This window comes from Meles meles, chromosome 20 (assembly GCF_922984935.1).
Source record: "Meles meles chromosome 20, mMelMel3.1 paternal haplotype, whole genome shotgun sequence".
NCBI lineage: Eukaryota > Metazoa > Chordata > Mammalia > Carnivora > Mustelidae > Meles > Meles meles.
Window position 1 is genome coordinate 55,886,825 of NC_060085.1, and position 20,272 is coordinate 55,907,096.

The window sequence follows — 20,272 nt, forward strand, 5'->3', positions numbered from 1 at the left end:
TTGTAGCCGCACTATTCATAACAGACAAAAAGTAGAAACAACCCAAATGTTCATCAGCTGATGAATGGATAAATAAAATACGGCTGAGCCATTCAATGGCTTAGTATCTGGCAATAAGAAGGAATAAAATGCTGACACATGCCACAACATGGATGAACCTCAAAAACATTATGTCAAGAGAAAGAAGTTAGTCACCAAAAGCCATATATTGTAAGATTCCCTTTATATGAAATGTCCAGAATTGACAAAACCATAGTCAGAAAGGAGAGCAGCGGTTGGCAGGGGCTGGAGTACGGGGAGGGGTGAGTGAAAGCGTAATTGGTACAGGGTTTCTTTTTGGGGTGATGAATATGTTCTAGAATCAGGCAGTGGTGAGGTTGTACAGCCTTGTGAATATACTAAAACCACTCAACTGTGCATGGGAAGTGTGAGTTTTCTGGTAAATGAACTGTATCTCAATAAAAAAAGAGGAAAGCAAAGACATATAGACACAAGTGTCTATTGTGCCTAGATCATGAAAGTGAAAAACTAGAACAGTGGAAGAGACCCTAAGCACAGCACTGCTTCATAAACCCCAGAACCACCACGGAACACAACATGGTGCAGCGGCTAAAAGATGTGGGCCACCACGACAGAGGGGCACATGGGAGGAATGGGAGTGAAGTGAGGAAAGACAAAGACCAGGTGGCCCGCACCGTGAGGGTGTCGCATCCTGGGTGTTGCGTGGCGCAGCAGGCCTGCTGCATAAATGGCCGGGGGCGCCCGCAGAAAGGGGGCATGGGATCTCCGTGGGACTCTGTATTCAGTCCAAGCACACTGTTTTGAATTTTAATGATTTCAAAGTCGATGGCTGAAACACAGCTTCTGAAAAGAGCTATCTTTAGGTGCTCCGTCTCTATCCTATCATTCATAACAACCTCCTGGGGTAGGTATGGTCACTTCCACAGCACAGAGGCAGGAGCGGGGTGGAGCATGTGTCTGACTCTGCAGCAGCTTTCTCTTCACTACTACTTAACAGCACACGGCGTCTGTCCCTTCTCTTCCATCCAGTGATCACGACTAACTCCTCACTTAAGGAGAGCTCCCTGCACGCTGCCAGCCTTAGGAAAGTGACTTACTCCAGTTCCCCCCCGCCCCCGTGTGGTGGTACCAAGGGAAGCAGAGATGGAGGAAAGAGGGTGCACGGCTACCAAGAGCGGCGCTGGGCCCAGGACCAGCCGACTCTGGAGTCTCTCGGTTCTTAGTCTGTCTCTGCATGGATGGCACAGCAGAAGAGCTGCTGTGAAATCCTTTGGTAATCAGGTCTTAAGGTTATTCGGGCCTTCCTTCCAGGCTTCTGGTTTCCCTCTACCCCACTAGGCACCTGTCACTGTCCTGAGTGTCAACTTGACAGCAGCAAACTGGGTGTGATGGCCATGTCGCATGCAGCACCAGGGTCCAAAGACAGGAAGCTCAAGGCCCGGCCTCAGGACCACAGGACGGAGGGCCCTCACTGATGCCCTTCTTTCCCAAGACAGGCTGTTCCTCACGTACTGAGTGGGCACAGCGACGTGCACGTGAATGGACTGGAAGGAAGCCTGCGGGTAGGGCCGCTCTGGCTCTCAGGGCAGTGAGCAGCTCCGCCAGCACTGTTACCAAGTTCCTCCTTTCAGAGAAGGAATACTGGAACTCAGCCATGGCTTGCTGCTACTTCATCATTATTGGGTCACATCAGGAATGAGATGAGAAATATAATCCATTTTCTTCCCTGGATAAAACCCCTGTCCTTCATTATCTTCACGGGGATTAGCCAGCTCTCTCTCTCCTGGATAGACAAACACCTCTGTTCAAACATGTTAAATTCCCTATGGCCGATTTGTTCTTAGTTTTGCAATTGTCAGAATCCTGCCTGAGCTTCCTCCTGCAGATCAACTAATTAAAAAGAATGGGGCGGGGTGGATAATGTAACACTGTGTGTCAACCATACGTCAATTAAAAAAAAAAAAAAAGAGGAATTAGGGGCTTTTGCAAAAGGCCATCGTGTGTAATGGGGTGGGGTGGGGGTGGTTATCGAGAGGAGAGCCACTGAGTTTTTACCAAACTCAACTCTAGACCCTGACATGTAATAATGACTGTAACCAGCCAGCCCTGAGTTTCTGAAAAGCTGTCAACATTCCTAAAACAAACCATAGGATGGCTAGATAAGAAGAAATAAAGAGATGCAAAAGGCCAAGCTTGCAAGGTAGTCTCAGAAGCCAAGAAGAAGGGAGGGGCACACATTCAGAGAAGCAGTCTGCACTGCAACACAGAGGTGGAGGAGAGAGTAAGTAGAGAACATCACCTTGGAATCCGTGGCCAGGAGAACTGTACCATCCTCACGTATCAGAGGCTGTTGGATGTTCACAAGCATCCCTGGATCAAGAAGACCTGTTTGTCTATTTAAGACATAAAGAAACCCAGAGTAGCTTCCAACATTTAATACACAGTATGATCACACTGCATTGCCCTGTCCCTTCTACAGCCGCAAAGCTGCCTGAATAGCAAAAAAGCTCTAACTCGACTCGGTTATCGAGTGACAGAACCATCACCCCTTCTCTCTAGAATGAGATGAGCACAAAGCTGGGTGTACAGCCTGAGACAGGATGCCACACAGATACACATCCCCTTGGCTTCCACGCTGACCACAGACTGTAGCTGCTTTGTTAAATAAAGCCAATGTGATCTTCAGAATATCACCAAGAATTCTCAGCTCTTGTTCTCGCTAGGATACAGTTTGGATTTCTTGTTTTCCCTTTCTGTAATGAAGTTCAATAGATTACATGGAAAATAAAAAGACACAGACGTCAACTTGTGTTAACTATTGACATTATTTGGGACTACCTTGGGACTTGGGCCTTTTGTCTATACTGCAGAAAAACCCCATCTTGAATCGCAGAGCAACATATGAATAACTACAGGACATAACCTGAGACCACCAGGCAGGAGAAAAACCCCATCTTCAGGTGCGTCCACAGGTGTGACTGGAACAGCTCCGAGAAGGGTGGGATAAGGCAAGACAAGGTTGAAGGCTGGGACAGTGGGGAGGGAGCCACATAAACCCCTTCCAAGGAACATCCATGCCTCCTCTGATCAGCTCAAGGCTGGTGGTAGTGTTGCCCTTTGTCAAAACAGAGACTGACCTTGCTCCATCTTTATCTGCCACAAACGTGGGAGTGGCTATCAGAGGACTTCTCAGGTCCTTCCGGATATAGATTTTCTCAGTTGAAGCAGCACAATTGCTTGGTTTTTCCCGTTGTACATCAAAGGGCTTCCGTTCACTCTGCACAGCTTAAATCACAACATAAATATTCATGTTTAGATGAAGAAGTCATTACAAATTACATCCTTCATAGTAAAGTCTTCCTTAGTAAGTCTGCTACTATAGGGATGATAAGCTCCGGTGCTAGACACATCCAGCTCAATTTTCAGAGGACTTTTTAGCCAAGGGGAAGAAAAGCTCAAAGCCAAACAAGGCCACTCTAAGTCTAAAGTGTTTTTAGAGTGCAAGCTCACTGCCTGCTAAGAAACTTCAGCATGGCCTTGTGGGGGGTCCACACGGAGCCCTCTGGGTTTTTACTTTTTGCGGCTCACAAAAGGCACTTTCCAGGAAGGGAAATCTTTACCCATCTTTAAGTGGGCCCTTAACAGGAGCTTGTCCAGGGCCACGTGTCATAGAGAACCATTCTAATGTCCAATTCAAGCCTGCATGGCTTCTGCAAATTGTTTAACGGGATGTCAGCTTTCTGTAACACTAGCAGCCTCTCCTTCCAGCAATCTGGTCTGAGAGAGCTATGTGGGCCAGAAACAACTGAAGGAAATAAAGATCTTTTTTAAAAGAAAGGATGAACCCAGATCCAATATGTAAGAAAGCTAAGAGGTCTTAGTTAGACAAGGACACTGTGGCTGAGAGAGGTACGTCTTCCCCATGCCTCACGGCTCCGAAGTGGCAGAGCCGGGGTTTGATACTCCAAAGCCTGTGTTCACCCCACTGTGCTGAGCTGCACGCCAAGTTATGTGGGGGAGGCTTCCACACACATCATGGGGAATGGCCAATCGCAGCAGCATGGGTGCTGGACCACTTAGCTGACCGAGAAGGGAAACAACAGGAAGCCTCAGTGGATATTTTCCTCTTAGAGTATTTTAAAGCCAGGTATAGAAATCTCGCTCCCTTCAACTAGCTAACTCAAGTGGCTTGCTCACACAGTTACTCACATTCCATCTTCATGCCCATCTCTAAGCATTTTTTCAGCCGGCAAAACTGACAGCGATTCCGGTGGTGTTTGTTGATTATACAGTCTTGGTTGCTCCGGCAGCTATAGGTCAGATTTTTCCTTACACTCCTTTTGAAGAAACCTTTGCAACCTTCACAACTAACGGCCCCATAGTGACGGCCTAAAAGGAGAAAGAGTGTGTGAAACATCACCAAGAGAAGAGGTGGTCCATCAAAGGCCTGTTTCTAAGGGAAGGCCATCAAAGTGCCAGGGCACGGTATCTGGTGCGGGCAGCCATGGGACAACCACGAGCTTGAGCATGAAGCATGGCACTTAGGTCTTCCCCTAATTTTCCTATAATCTTTAAAGTAGCCCTGTGACATCATGATAGAAAAACAGAAGCTCCGATAGGTTACGTGACAGCTGGTAAACGGCATGACCTTAATGCTTTCAGTACACAAAGGACCTAACATGCAGCAGGAGCTCCCGGAGGATGGCTGAGCCGTACTGCCTGCCATGCACACCTGGTCCTGGCCCCACAGAGCTGGGCTCCTGAAGCCTCCCAGTGCTCCTGTCCCGCCAACCGTGGCACGTAGCCAAAGCATGCGTGTGCTGTTCAAGCACCCAGGGTCTGACTCCTCCCTTTACTCTCTCGGTGTGAGTCAGGTCCTGGGCCCTAGAGCTACCCTGGGGGAAGTGCAGGGGCTGTGGTTATGCAGGCCCAAGATGAGGGAAGGGTACATGCCGTGTGGCTCACTTTGGTTAGGTATTCAAACTCTTTTGGAAACACAGTTCTAGAAATACATTTATTACATACAGTTCTTTTTTTCTAATCTGTACTTCGGTGTCTCTAACTTCTAATGACCAATGACATTAAAAAGAGCCCCCTACCTCAGAGCACCCTCCCAAATACACCAAGTGCTTCACACGCATCACCCCTCCTTTGTTCCCAGCTGGCACAGAAACATGGATAAGCTCTTCTGGTTTGATCTTCTGTAACCCAATATCATAGCTACACTGCTAAGAAACATTTCAACAGATCATCACTGATGGCAGCTACTGAGCGTTCCACTGTCCTGAACTCCAGCATGCAGAGCCATTCCCCAAGTATGTACTTGGAGGGTCTCAATTTTGTGTCTTGAAGAGTAGTACTAAAATTGCTGTGTAGACATTTTTCCTTCCTTGCAGTGTATTTCCTTAGCCCCTCTAGACCTTAGAGGACATCTAGTATCTGGAGACTGTGGCACTATAAGCCTATTACTAGGCCATTCCTTTAAGCCCAGAAGGGGACTGACAAATGCGGAAGCCAAGCAGATTCTGTGGCCTCATTCTTATGTCTATGCTTCATGTTTAAAAGTTTGCACAGTGCCTGTCCTGGCTGGGCAAGAAGCTAGGCTATACAGATGGAGGGGTCAGGCATTTCTTGCTCTAACAAAAAGAGCCCGTTCTGGTGTGGAAGTCGGGTGCGTAACAATCAATGGTAAGAGAATGTAACAAATGCCAGAGCCGTCTACACAAAGGACGACAAGGACACAGGCAGACTGGCTTCAGAGAAGGGGTGGGATGGGCTGGGTTTTGCCTTGTTCAAGATAGGAGTGGGAACAGAGGCAGGGCACCATGACACAGCAAATGGTACCATGAGCTAGGAGGGCACTGAAGCTTCTGACTTCTGTGGATGTTTGTCCGGGCTATTCTCCTAAGACGCTTGGTCCAACCTTCTGTTTGTTTTAACCAGGACCACAAAGTGTCCCAAGTTCCTGGGAATTCTGTGACTACAGAATAAAGTGGAATTAATCACAAAACTCAGGCCTGTTCCCACAGCACAGCTGGAAATCCTTCTCCACCCTGTGCTCACTTCGGTAGCACATACACTAAATACTTCTCCATCCTTCCTGCCCGTCTCACCTTCTATAACTCCTTGGCATTAGCAGGCTTGTCTGAATTCTGGGACAAACATTTTCTCCAATCTCCTTTCACTCACATCCTAATCACGGAAGTCCAGGAGCTCTTCCCCAAAGACACCATGGGTGTGGACAGTAACTTCACCAGGCCCTGGCTCCACCAGCCTTCTGCTTTACCAACATATTCAACCCCCAAGCCTCACAGAATGTGACTGCCACTGGGGGACCGTGCCTGACCCTGAGGCTCCAGCCAGAATCTCATGCTCTCACCTCCTTCATTACAGTAGTTACCACACTGGGTTATAGCGAGCAGATGATAGAGAAAGTTACGATGAAGAAGAGAGAGAACACATGCTGTGAAATAGCAAAGCACTGTGCTAATACTACCCCCAAAGAGATGACTGCTTTCTTGATAGTACGTAAATATTTGACACATCGTCCAGATTTAGAAGTCACAGAAAGAGTGTCTTGACTCCTCCTTTTGAGTCTAATAATCTGACAAACAGGTTTGCTTATTTGTATCACTATCCTGCTCAGAAAAGTGGCGTTCATATTTTAAAACCTACAAACCTACAGAAAATGTTCTCTCTCTAATAATCCTCCAACCTCTATTTGGTTCATGATATTGGACCATGATGTGTGCCCAGCAAAACCTAGGGTTACTTACCAGAGGCTTTGTCTCCACAGACCACACAGTATTCTACTACCTGCGGCCGCTGGACGTCGGCCTTACCCAGCAAGCGCTCCACAGAAGCAGAGTCCGTGACGATCTAAGAAGAATCCGGAAACAAGCAAAGTGCTATTAAAAACCAGATCATAAAAAAAACTAATGTTTAACTATAAATTCCTAATCTTGAGTTTCTAAGTAGCAAAACCCTGGGCAGAACTGGGAAAATCCCACTTGACAACTTAGTGACATTAAGAATGGCCCTGTTGCTCCCCTAGACTGCACCCCTTCAGTGGTGATGATAGTGGTGGGGGGACGTATGTGTCTAAGGTTAGGCACTGGTTTTCACTCACATCCTCTCCCATCTGGCTAGCATAACCTGGATGTCCAGGATCCCGGGCCATGTGGAGAATCACATGCAGTGCTCCTACATGAACGTACTGCAGGTCTTTCTGGCTCCTCTCTATTCCCATGAAACAGCTTGGAATGTATGCAAAGAGGTATATTTGGCAGAGAAATAATCAAGTTTTATTAATTAATATACTAGGTCTCTCCTTGAGGTAGTTAGGAGTAGAAAGACGAGAAACAGGCGACCTCTGAAACCCATTATTTCTCCCTCACTTGCAGGTGACTTTCTAGGTGACAGTGTTACTCACCTGGAGGAATACTGTAACTGCCATAAATATAAGAAAGTGAAAACGTGCTGTTTAAATAATGTACCAACAAGAACCCTCACAGTTATTGCTGCGTGATGGGAATATATATAGAAATTACTATGTAGAATGACCTCTTACACAACATGCAACAAAATCAACAGTCACTTTCTCATGAACAAGGAGAAGTCTAAAAAAGCAGGGAGCAACTTTAATTTCAGTTGATCAGAATGTACTCTGGGAAAGGAGCAGTATTTACTAACTACATTATGAAGAGTCTCAGAAGTGTGGTTCTGAAAGGTGAACATCACTTGTGTTCTGAACCCAGTTCTATCAGAAGAAAAAAAAAATCCTTCCCTTACTTTTCTCCATAGTAGAAGGTCCCTCCCCACTCAAAACACATGGATTCTTAGGAATATTATTCACGAGAGCCAAAACGTAGAAGCACCTCAAACATCCAACAACAGAGGACTACATAAATAAAGTGTGGTCTATACATACAATGGAGTATTATTTCACCTTAAAAAAGAAGGAAATTCTGACATACGCTACAAGATGGATGACCCTTGAGGACATCATGCTCAGTGAAATAAACCAACTGCAAAAGAAAAAATATTGTAGGGCTCTACTTATGTGAGGTCCCTAGAATAACCAAAGTAATAACGACAGAAAGTAGGATGATGGCTGCCAGGGCTGGGGGAAAGGAGAGACCCAGAATTCACAGGAGCAAGTAAGGACAGAACGAAGAGTTAGGACCATGCTTGACGACCTGGACAAGATGAAGTGAGATTTAGGAACAAGTCAGTCCCCATCTGGCTGTGGCCAGCCCTAGGTGGGGCCCCTAAAATATCAGGGGCCAAGAACTGCCACCGTCCAGCCTTAGGTTAGTTAGAGCATTCTCCAGTGGCCTTAGTACCAGCTTGCTCAGGCCAGTCTCCTGTGGGCCACGGACTGTTCTGGCTCAACTTCCACCCCATCTGAGCACTGCAGCTGGCTGCCTCCTGGGCCTTGCCACTCACTTGCTGGTTTTTTACTTTAGCCAAAGCAGCAACCTCACACACGTGTAGGTCCTCGAAGGACCTTCTAGAGGTGGACTTGGCCTTCAAGGCACAGGAGGAGTCAGAAACAAGTTTGGCAGCAGAAGTGCTGAAACAAATGCCTGTCAACAGCCTTACCTGGATCCTGCCAGGGACGAGGTTGTCCGAGGTGGTGAATATGAGCTGCTTGGCACTGGAGGTCTCCGGGGAAGCCAGGATCACCTTCCCAGTTCCAGCTCCATCTGGGCTGGTCAGGATGAACTGCTGTTTGGGGGATCCGGAGGCGTCCACTGCGGTAACTATCTGGATCTTCTGTCCTGTCTGCTGGTCTGTCACAATCTACAAGACACAACATGGAGGCTGCTCTCACGGAGTATCATGTGACTCGTGTACTTGCAGGTGCTGCTCAGAGTGGTGACTGCCGTCCTGGAGTCAAGCAGGTCCAAGATGTAGTTTCACCAGTGCATGGTGAAATGAGAAAAATGAAACATAATCATGAGCTTTTTAGGAACTAATTTTCATGGAGCTAATTTTATTTTAGGATGATATCATTCCTTAAAATGTCCTTAGGGGCAGTGGTGGGATCCTAGATGAAGGTGGTCAAAAGATACAAATTTTCAGTTTTAAGATTAAAAAGGGATGTGATGTACAGCATGGCGACTATAGCGAACTCTGCTGTGTGGTACATCCAAAAGTTGTGGAGAAGTTAGATCTTAAGAGTTCTCATCACAAGGAATAAGCCATTTTTCCTTTTTTTTTTTAAATCTATACGAGACGATGGATGTTAACTAAACTTACAGTGGCCATCATTTCATAACATAGGTAAGTCATTAGGCTGTACATCTTGAACTTACACAGTGTTGTGTGTCAATTATATCTCAGTAAAACTGGAAAAAGCAAAGCTCTTCTTTTATGAAATGGAGACAGTAATAGTAGGTAAGTTTAACTTAAAAAAAAAAAAGAAGAAGCCTTGTCCCAGGCATAATAAAGTCCAGAGAAGTCGTGACCCTGACTCCTCCAGAGGCTCCCACCATTCGCTGTTCAGGGGGCCAGCTCTCAGAATCTGCCTCTTTCCAGAGTCACTGCCCAACTGCATCAGTTATGATCGAAATAGTTGCTACAGCAAGAGGGACTTGTCATTCTGCTCAAGAAATTCTCTGAAGCTGTTCTACTCCCTTGTCCTGCCTTCCTCAAGGCTGAGTGCCCAGCTTTGGAGCACCGCCTACCTTCTTCCTGGGGCACCAGCAGGCCCTCACAGCAAACAGGATTTGGGGGGCTGCTGTGGGTGGGCCTTGGACAGGGGGAGAGGTATTACATCTCTGGCTGGAACTCCCTTTCCTCTACCATATTTACGGGCAGGTACGGTATCCGTGCTACATCTTGATAGATGCTGACTTGTGACATAGCACTGCAAAGTTCAGAAAGCAAACTCACAAAGACTCTAGCACAACAGCTTTGCCAATTATCCAATACGGAAAACCAGACAATGCTGGTTGGTTCAAAAGAAAATGACAAAGATCCAATCACTTAATTATGTTTATTTAGAGTATCCACTATATCTCAAGCTCTGTTCTTTATACTAGGGAGAGGGACATGAACACGAGAGAGCTACTACCTCGTGCAGTTACCCTTACATAGGGGAAAACAGACCATGAACACTGATACTGCAGAATATCAGTCATGGTAGATATCATAAAGAAAACTAAAATGCAGAGTAAAGAGACAAAGCATGTCAAGGGGAAGGAGGGAGGAGGGCTGCTTTCGAAAGAAAGAGCTCTCTCATGGGGGTGATGTGGAGCAAAGACCTGGACGAAGTAAGAGAGGAAGCCATGCAATTATGTGGCAAAGTATGTTACAGGCTGAGGGCACAGCAAGTTCAAGACCAGAAAGAAGAGCAGACTGGGGACAGAAGATACACGAACAAATCCTTAGCTGATAGTGGGGCATGAATCCCAGCATACCATCATTTGCTACTGAAAGGTCGAAAGATCTTGAAGGCTGAAGAACAGATTTAGCGAATGAAAGGAAGTACCTTTCATTGTTACAACCTGTGGCCTACATACCCAGAGTCCCCTGGAAAAGTAAAACATGAGACAGAGGGGCACCCTGGGTGGCTCAGTGGGTTGGGCCTCTGCCTTCAGCTCAGGTCATGATCTCAGGGTCCTGGGATTGAGTCCCACATCGGGCTCCCTGTTCAGCAGGGAGCCTGCTTCACCCTCTCTCTCTGCCTACTTGTGATCTCTGTCAAATAAATAAATAAATAAATAAAATCTCAAAACAAAAACAAAAAACAAACCCCAACACGAGACAGAAAGCTTTATAAGAATTCTCTTTTATTTATTTATTTATTTATTTATTTATTTATTTTTTTTTTAAAGATTTTATTTATTTATTTGACAGAGAGAGATCACAAGTAGACAGACAGGCAGGCAGAGAGAGAGAGAGGGAAGCAGGCTCGCTGCTGAGCAAAGAGCCCGATGTGGGACTCGATCCCAGGACCCTGAGATCATGACCTGAGCCGAAGGCAGCGGCTTAAACCACTGAGCCACCCAGGCGCCCAAGAATTCTCTTTTAAAACTTCCCCACCCACTGGGGCGTCTGGGTGGCTCAGTGGGTTAAAGCCTCTGCCTTCGGCTCAGGTCATGATCCCAGGATCCTGGGATTGAGCTCCGCATCAGCCTCTCTGCTCAGCGGGGATCCTGCTTCCCCCTTTCTCTCTCTGTCTGCCTCTCTGCCTGCTTGTGATCTGTCTGTCAAATAAATGAATAAAATCTTTTAAAAAAATAAAAAATAAAAAAAAGTAAAACTTCCCCACCAACTGCTGAACTGAAAGACTGCAGACCGGCTGGCCGACGCACACACTTCTCTCAGCGGCCGCTGCAGGCACTCCTTCCTTTGTTGAAAGAGAACAAGCAGGCCTCTGAAAGGCCCTTGTAACCTCGAGATCTGAGAGTAAAATGTCTGACTTCCTTTTCATGTCTATCAAAACGTATCTCCTTCCTAAATTACTTTCCCCGTTAAATAATGAAATAGTCATGTGATTTGAAAGGGTCTTCAGTCACCAGCTATAACCAAGGCAAGGCTAGTAGAAGTCCTTCACGTGTTCAGAAGTGACACACTCTGCACCTGAGTACACACAGTCACTGGCATGTCACCACCTTTGATGCTATTCCCTAGGCCTCTTGGTCGAGGTACGGCAGGTATGGGGCTGGGGCAGGGGTGGAAGGTAGGAGTGACTGGGTCTAGACAGGGACTAGTGGGGCTATATGTAACATATCATATGTAACAATCTGAGTGTGACTCAGATTATTATTTTCTTTTTTCCCTTAAAGACTCAGGCTCACAGAAGCCAAGGGTGACGCTTAGGAAAACAAAGGCCTTGCTGATAAGTATCAGCAGACAGATACCTGTTTAATGAGACCAAGGAAACATCAAGTTGAGGATGTATCCAGACTTATTAAATCTCCTATGGAGGGATGGAGAAGAGGTGTTATTGGTAGAATCATGTCCCCTCAAAAAAGATGGTTACATCTAACCCCCAGGGCCTGCAAACGTGACCTTATTTGGAAATAGGACTTCGCAGTGTGATCAAGTTAAGATGAGTCCATACTGGATGAGGGTGGGCCCCAAATCCCGTGACTGGTGTCCTTACTAGCAGGCCTGTGATGACAGAGGCAGAGAGGAGTGTTGCAGCTGCAGGTAAAGAACACTGAGGACTTTTGGTCACTACCAGAAGCTAGGAAGGAAGGCACAGAGGGATGCTTCCCTAGAACCTTACAGAGAGCATGCCTCAAGCAAATACCTGGATTTTGGGCTGCTGGGCTCCAGAACTGCAAGAAAATAAATTTCTGTTTTAAGACTCCAAGTTTGTGGTTATTTGTTATGGCAGCCCTAGGAAATGAACGTAAGAGGCAAACTTTATTTAATCTCTTCACTTGGAACAAATGTTCATACTTTCTGCTTGCATGCCTTGTTTTCTCTGTGACTTTTTTGTTTTTAAAGGGAGAGTGAGCAGGGAGGAGGCACAGAAGGAGAGGGAGAGAGAGAATCTTAAGTAGGCTCCACGTTTAGCACTGAGCCCGACACACTGCTTGATCCATGACCCCTAAGATCATGACCTGAGCTAAGAATTAGGACGTTTCACTGACTGAGCAAACCCAGGTGCCCCTCTGTGACTCTTTAAGGCCTTCTAAGACTGCCGACATACAGTACTGTTACAACTCGTTTTGAAAAGGTATTATTTGTTCCAGTGTGACTGATGCATTACGGAATATTCTGTGCATAATATAAATCTTGTGTTTATGCAGGATTCCTCCTGAGAAATAGCGGACATACAGAAAATGACCCCCAGGTGAGCAATACGGGAATAGGCAGCTCAGTGCATGTGGTGTCGCAGCGTTCCGTGATTTCAGATTCACTCACTCACCACGACTCGTGAGCTACAACCCTCACATTCCCTCCATAAGCAAGCTTCGGGTCTCTTTCAAGGAAAAGTGCCATATTTATTGTCATTATTATGTATTTCTCAACAATTTAATGTATGTAAAATTGCAATTTAAGTCAAATTAAATTCATACTTGCTTTTTAATGTGTCACCAACAATTTTTCAATGTTATGCCACCAACCCCATATACCCCACCCCCATAAGCCCTGTAGTTTCCACTGCAGAATTTTGTACAGTATGGGAATTTTTAGGAACAGGTGTATCACATTATAGCACATTATAGCAGAGCTGACTACATACTCTACCGGCCTAAGGCCCTCCCTACTTCCACCCCAAAAACATCTTAATGTGACCTGACTTACTGCCATTCTCCACGTTACCCACTCTCTGTTCCAGGCAAGCTGGGCTCATCATTCGTGTTGTAAAGGAGAGTCTGAAAATGGATAGCCTAAAGGCAAAAAACAGTCACTGTGTAACTTTCGCTTGACCTCCCAGCGTTTAAAAATTAAAAAACTGGTTGCCAATACCTGAGGATAGAGTATTTACCATAAAAATCAGATTTACAGTTCTTGTGACAAGTTGGAAGCTGTCCCCACCCTGGCCCCAAGTTCCCCTGTGGTTATCAACTAGCTGTTTGTGGCTATCCCTTTGGATGGGGCACAGGCTCTCTGTTTGGCCCTAATTCCCACCCTGCCCACCTTCTCTACTGCCACCTGGTCCTGTAAACACAGGTCTGTGATCCTGAAATAGGGCTTTGCAGCTAGAGCTATGAATGGAATGCTCATTCTACTGCTTCCCAACTGGGTCACCGTGGAATAGGTATATGAGCTTTCTGAGCCTGTTTTCATATCTATAAAAAAAGGATTACTAGGAAAGTGAAACGATATGTTTGAAGGCAGTTGGTATAAGACCCAGAACATAAGAGGACCTCGATAAAAATATTTCCTGCTCTAAGCTCTCACATACTTCTCTCCTCACTGGGAAGCCTTGTCTTACCACTTTCATCTCATCAAATCTCTCCCTCTGACTTGGGCTCACTCACTCACTCATTCATTCCTCAAATGCTTACAAAGGGTCTACTCTATGCTGGCCATTTTGCTAGATTACAGGCATTATGGAGATGGCGCCTGCTCTAATGAAGCTTCTATTTTAGTGGAAAAGTGGCAAAAAAAAAGTAAACAGAACAGCCAGTGAACAATTTGTGATAAGTGTTATAAGGGAAAAGATCCAGCTAGAGTAGGAGAGAGTAACACAAGCACTTAACTTTTTAGACAGAGAGATCAAGGAAGGCTTCTGTGTTAAAGTGGCATTTAACACAGGATTCAAGGCTAAGAAGGGAGTTCGAAAAAGGTTTAGGGAAAAGTGTGTTCCAAGTAATGGGAAATGTTCTGGGATATGGAAAGTCCTAAGAGGAAGGAACTCTTAGAACTGACATCAGGCCTATGGACAATGAAGGGTGGCCCAGGAGCCTAGGGACGGAGATGGGCTGGCCCTGGTGGAAGTCAGGATTTCTTCCAAGTACAATGGGAGCCCCTCAGGGGTTTTGCCCTCCTAAATAAGAGTCTTCAGGTTTCTTATGCTATTTTATATCTATCTTATATACTATTCTATACAAACACATACATTTTTAAATATATAAATACATAAAAAATTTGTCACACTGTTCTAAGTCAGTGTATATTAAAGCATAAGAAAGGACAACAGAAGAGATAATTAAAAGTAAAGGCAAAGAAAATCTGTTTAAAATTTTTTTGACATATGCAAAAAGGTATATGAATCTTTTACTCAAATATAAATTTCAATTCATGAATAGTTAGTGCTGCTCACAGGCAAAGATCAAACAAATATATCTCCATTCAGCCTCACTAACTCAATCCCTAGAATGTTTATGTAGATAAAATATCTGACAAAGCTTTCCTCTCCGAATAACACAAAACAGTGTTTTCTAAATACATTTAGGACTTGAACTGAGGGAATGATGGACTTTGCATTTTAAAGAGATATTCCTGGATGCTGGGTGGAAAAAATATAGAACAAAACAAGTGGAAGCTGAGAGGCTGTTCGGATGTCCCTGGAGGAGCCAGGTGGGAGCTGACGATGGGGGCCGTGCACACCGGAGGGAGCAGTAACAGCACATGCAGTTGGGTACAGAAGTGAGGAGTGAAGAATGACTATCGGGTTTCTAACCTGAACAATGAATGGCATGGTGGATGGAGCAAGGGCTGACAGGAATTCAGAGGTCTGTTTTTGGCCTGTCAAATATGAGATGCGTAAGTAGATATGTCAAGTAAAATACCAGATAGATGAATGTGGAGCTCAAAGTATATTTCTGGTTTCAACTTCAATATAAAGAGCTTAGAAGTTACCATTTCATCTTCACAACAAGAAAAAGCAAGACCGAGGTGCCTTGGTGGCTCATTCATTAAGCGTCTGCCTCTGGCTCAGGCCATGATTCCAGGGTTCTGGGATCGAGCCCCGCATCTGGCTCCCTGCTCAGGGGGAGACTGCTTCCCCCTCTCCCACTCCCTGAGCTTGTGTTCCCTCTCTCACTGTGTCTCTCTGTCAAATAAATAAATAAAATCTTAAAAAAAAAGAAAAAAAAAAGGCAAGATAAATGGAAAATCGACTTCCCTTGGACTTAACAGAGAACTTGAGTGTGCAGGGCAAATCCATCCCCAAATCTGGAGAGGTGGGTTCACAAAGTCTGAGATCTGCTTAGGTGGAGCAGAAGTCAACCTGGAGGAATATTTAAAAGTTAATTACAATGAACTGCTGGAGACTTAGCACAGATTAGAAGAAACTCTTGGGGGCCACAGTCTTAGGAGGGTCAGGGGCTTTAAAGATAGGAATCCCACCTGGTTCTCAAGGTGAAAAATGAGAAAGATTCCCTGCTTTGGTAGGGGAAGGGGAAGAATTCTGTAAAATGAACTCAAGGGTTTCTTCTGTAAAATAAACACAGGCCTATTCTGCAGGGGAAAACACTTTACTTGAGTCTTATCCCACCTGGGGAAAGGGCATTTCTTCAACTCCAGGCCCTTTGGACCTTTCTAGAGAAGGGGGTGGGCAGTAAGGGAAATCAATATACACTTGTGAAGGTGAGAGCCTGCAATATGATTTATAAGAAATATATAATAGGTCATTCAGATGACAAAAACATATTTTTCAGATATATTTGGTTTAAAGCCAAAAAAGTGAAACAAATGTCTTGTTATTAATGAAGGTACCTTTTGGGACCCCTCCCAAGGGCAAGGGCTAGTTGCCAGAAGGATCAACCATGTGATTAAAAGGTTGGAACTTTCAATATCCCTCCTCTCCCAGGGGCAGGGGTATGGGGGAGGGGCTGGAGGTTGAATCAGCCAGTTGTCAGTTACTTAACCTACCATGCCTCTGTAATAAAGCCTCCATAAAAACCTAAGAGAACAGCTTTTTGGCCCTTTACAGAGGGCTTCCATGCTTGGGGAACCAGAACACCTCCATGTGTCACCAAGCTGGTCCCAAGTTTCATAGGACAGACGCTCCCTTGTTTGGCACCTTGACCAAGGTATTTTCATCTGGCTGGTGATCTGTATCCTTAACAAACCGGTAAACATGAGCAAGTGCTTCCCTGAGTTCTGTGAGCTGCTATAGCAAATTAATTGAACCTAAGAAGGTCATCGGAACCTCCAATCTGTCACTGGTTGGTCAGAAGCTCAGCTAATAACCTGGGACTTGTGACTGGTGTCTGAGGTGAGAGCAGAGGTCAGTCTTACAGGGCTGAATTACTAGTCTGTAGAATCTGATGCTATCTCCATGCTGACAGTGTCAGAATTGCTTGGTGTTGTATATGTGGGACCACCTCCAACCCCACCCCAAAACTGGAACTGGGTCCTGGAACTCTTATAGGTAGCCCAAGGACACAGGTCCACTAAATACTGAGACTTCATCATACGGTGATTGAATGCTTCCCCTCCATGACACTTAACAGGGCTCCAGGATAACAGTGGATTACAGCTCCAAGAGCTTCAAGACACACACTCTTCTGAGGAGGAATATCCAAGAAGCCCAAAGTCAGGAGGAGAGACCGAGACAAAGACACCAGAGGAACCTGAAGCCTCTGGACCTATAGCCACAGCAATGTCACACACAGTTCAACCCTAGCCAGATTAACATAAATCCTCATAGCAGAGGATTATTTACTTTAGTTCTTATTATCTAACAGCAGATACTGTCTGATTTTATGTGCAAGAGATGTCAAAAGGCAAGAAAAACACAATCAGAAGAGACAAAACAAGCATCAGAATCAGACTCCAAAAGGACAGAAATCTTGGAATGACCAAACAAGAAAGTTAAAATAGAAAGATCAATATATTAAGGTCTCTAGAGGAAAAAGTACAACATGCAAGAACAGATGAGAAATTTAAGAAGATGGAAATTCTCAGGAAGCAGGAAATGCTGGAAATTGAAAATACAGCAACAGAAATGAAGAATGCCTTGACGGACTGGTCAGTACACTGGATACAACCAAGGAAAGAATTTGGAAGCTTAAAGATAGGTCAACAGAAACATCCCTACCTGAAATCCAAAGGGAAAAAGTAATGAGGGTAAACAGAAAAAACAAACAAAAAAACCAACCAGAGTATCCAAGAACTATGGGATAATTTCAAGATATAACATATGCATAACTGGAGTACCAGAAGGAAAATGAAGAAATATTTGAAATAACAGTGGCTGAGAACTTTAAAAAATTAATGACAAACACCAAAGCACTAATCTACGAAGCTCAGAAAACATCAAGCAGATTAAATACTAAAATACTACATTGAGGGGCGTCAGGGTGGCTCAGTGGATTAAAGCCTCTGCCTTCGGCTCAGGTCATGATCTCAGGGTCCTGGGATCGAGCCCTGCATCGGGCTCTCTGCTCAGCAGGGAGCCTGCCTCCCCCTCTCTCTCTGTCTGCCTCTCTGCCTACTTGTGATCTGTCAAAGAAATAAATAAAATCTTAAAAAAAAAAGGTACATCTAGACATATCCTACTTGTAAGACCAAATACAAATTAAAGATAAGAGGCTTAATTCTCCCTGTTGAAAATAAAGGAAGAAACTTCTTTCCCTTCTTCCTTTCTTTTTAGAACTCTTTCTCTGCCTTCTTCATTTGTTTTTTTTTTAAGATTTTATTTATTTATTTGACAGAGATCACAAATAGGCAGAGAGGCAGGCAGAGACAGAGAGGAGGAAGCAGGCTGTTTGCAGAGCAGAGAGCCCAATGCGGGACTCGATAAGATTCATTGCAGATTTCTTATCAGAAACCACAATAAGCCAGAAGATAGCAAAATGAAAGAGTTCAAATGTTGAAAGAAACCTCCAAAGTAGAATTCTATATTTGACAAAAACATCCCTCAAAATTGGAGAAGAGTCCATCAGTGGATGAAGACTGGATAAACACACTGTGGTATATCCATACGATGGGGTATTGTTCAGCCATGAAAAGGAATGAAGTACTGATTCATTCGACATCACAGATAAATGAACATTATGCTTATTGAAAGAAGCTAGACACAAATGTCACATATTGTATGTATATAAAATGTCCAAAATTGGTAAATCCATAGAGACAGAATGTAGACTGCTGGTTGCCAGGAGCTAGAGGGAAGGAGGAACGGGGAGAAGGAACACAAAGAAACTGCTTAATGGGTAAGGGTTTTATTCTGGACTGATGGAAACGTTTTGGAATTAGACAAAGATGGTAATTGTACAACACTGTGAATGTACTAAATGTCACTGGTGTTCACTTCAAAATGGCTAAATTTTTTTTTTTTTTTTTTTTTTTTTAAGATTTCATTTCTTTATTTGAGAGAGGGGGCAAGAGAGCGAGAGAGCATGAGTAGCAGGGAGGAGCAGAGGGAGAGGGATTAGCAGACACCCGATGTGGAGCATGATCCCAGGACTCTGGGATCATGATCTGAGCCAAAGGCAGACAGTTAACCAACTGGGCCACCCAGGTATCCCTAAAATAGCTAATTTTATGTCCTATTAATTTCACTTCATATAATTTAAAAACAACAAAAAAGTCAAGGAGAAATACTTTCTCAAACAAAAACTAAGAGAAATCATCACCAGCAATCCTGCCCTGTAAGAAATGTTAAAAGCTTTTCTTCGGTTATTAAAGGTACAGGTTAGAAGGGTGCCTGGATGGCTCAGTGGGTTAAAGCCTCTGCCCTCAGCTCAGGTCATGATCTCGGGGTCCTGGGATCGAGCCCCACATACGGCTCTCTGCTTGGTGGGGAGCCTGCTTCCTCCACTCTCTCTGCCTGCCTCTCTGCCTACTTGTGATCTCTGTCAAATAAATAAATAAAATCTTAAAAAAAACCCCAAAAGGTACAGGTCAAAACTTGGATGTACATAAAGAATGGAAGAGCACTGTGGGAATAAGTAAAAGTAAGATAAATCTTGTTTTCTTATTCCTAATTGATCTAAAAAATAACTATTCAAGTCAATAATAGTAACAATACACTGGGGGGATTACAGCATGTGGATTAAGTGAAATGAATGACAGCAATGTCACAAGGGATGGGAGAAATTCGGTCGGATATTGTTATAAGGAACCTATATTACATGTGAAACAATAGTATCATTTGAAGGTAGGCTTATAAAATGATTCCTGTAAACTTCTAGAGCAACAACTGAAAACATCTGTAAAGATGTGTATTTGATACATTAAGAGATAAAAGGGATCACACAAATTGCTCAATCAAAACCAGATAAAGCAGAAAAGCCTCTGGCAAAAGAAAATAGTTACACACATGGTTGATATTAATCCAAATATATCCATAACCTCTTTAAATATGGATGGTCTGTAAGACTTGTTTGGTTAAAAATAGAAGACCCTACTATAAGTCGTCAACAGGAAACCCTAGACACAGGCAGATCAAAAGCAAAGGCATGGAGTAAGACATCATGTCATCATTAATCAAAAGATACTTGGAGTAACTGAATTGAATTTAGAGAAAGACTTCAGAACAAGGAAAATATCGGGCATAAAGAGGGGCATTACATGATGATAAATGGGTTGATTTCCCAAAATACATAATAATCCTAAACATGTATGCACCTAACAACCAAGCTTCAAAATACATGCGGCAAAAAATGACAAAACTACCAATGAGAAATAGAGAAATCAACAACTATAGTTGCAGATGTCATTGTTGACCTGTCAGCATGGTAGATGAAGGAGGCAGAAAATCACTAACGATATAGTTGACTTGGACAGCACTATCAATCAACCTGATTATTTATAAAATAATAGATCTAACAAGAGCAGGATACACATTTTTCTCAAGCTTGTATGGAACATTCAATAAGACAGA

General features: G+C 44.2%; 1 protein-coding gene across 4 annotated transcripts in view; it reads right to left on the reverse strand.

Moving 5' to 3' along the window:
* NR2C2 (nuclear receptor subfamily 2 group C member 2) overlaps positions 1 to 20,272 on the reverse strand; it is an 84,639-nt gene that overhangs the window by 15,117 nt on the left and 49,250 nt on the right. For 3 of the 4 annotated variants that reach the window (XM_045990353.1, XM_045990355.1, XM_045990354.1), the window contains 5 exons: positions 8,626 to 8,826; positions 6,798 to 6,900; positions 4,231 to 4,410; positions 3,159 to 3,306; positions 2,321 to 2,414 (listed from right to left, as the gene is read on the reverse strand). In XM_045990353.1, coding sequence (XP_045846309.1) covers positions 2,321 to 2,414; positions 3,159 to 3,306; positions 4,231 to 4,410; positions 6,798 to 6,900; positions 8,626 to 8,826 — 726 coding nt within the window. Of the gene's footprint in view, positions 1 to 2,320; positions 2,415 to 3,158; positions 3,307 to 4,230; positions 4,411 to 6,797; positions 6,901 to 8,625; positions 8,827 to 13,293; positions 13,475 to 20,272 lie in introns of those variants that run through there. The other variant, XM_045990356.1, reaches the window with a different exon arrangement.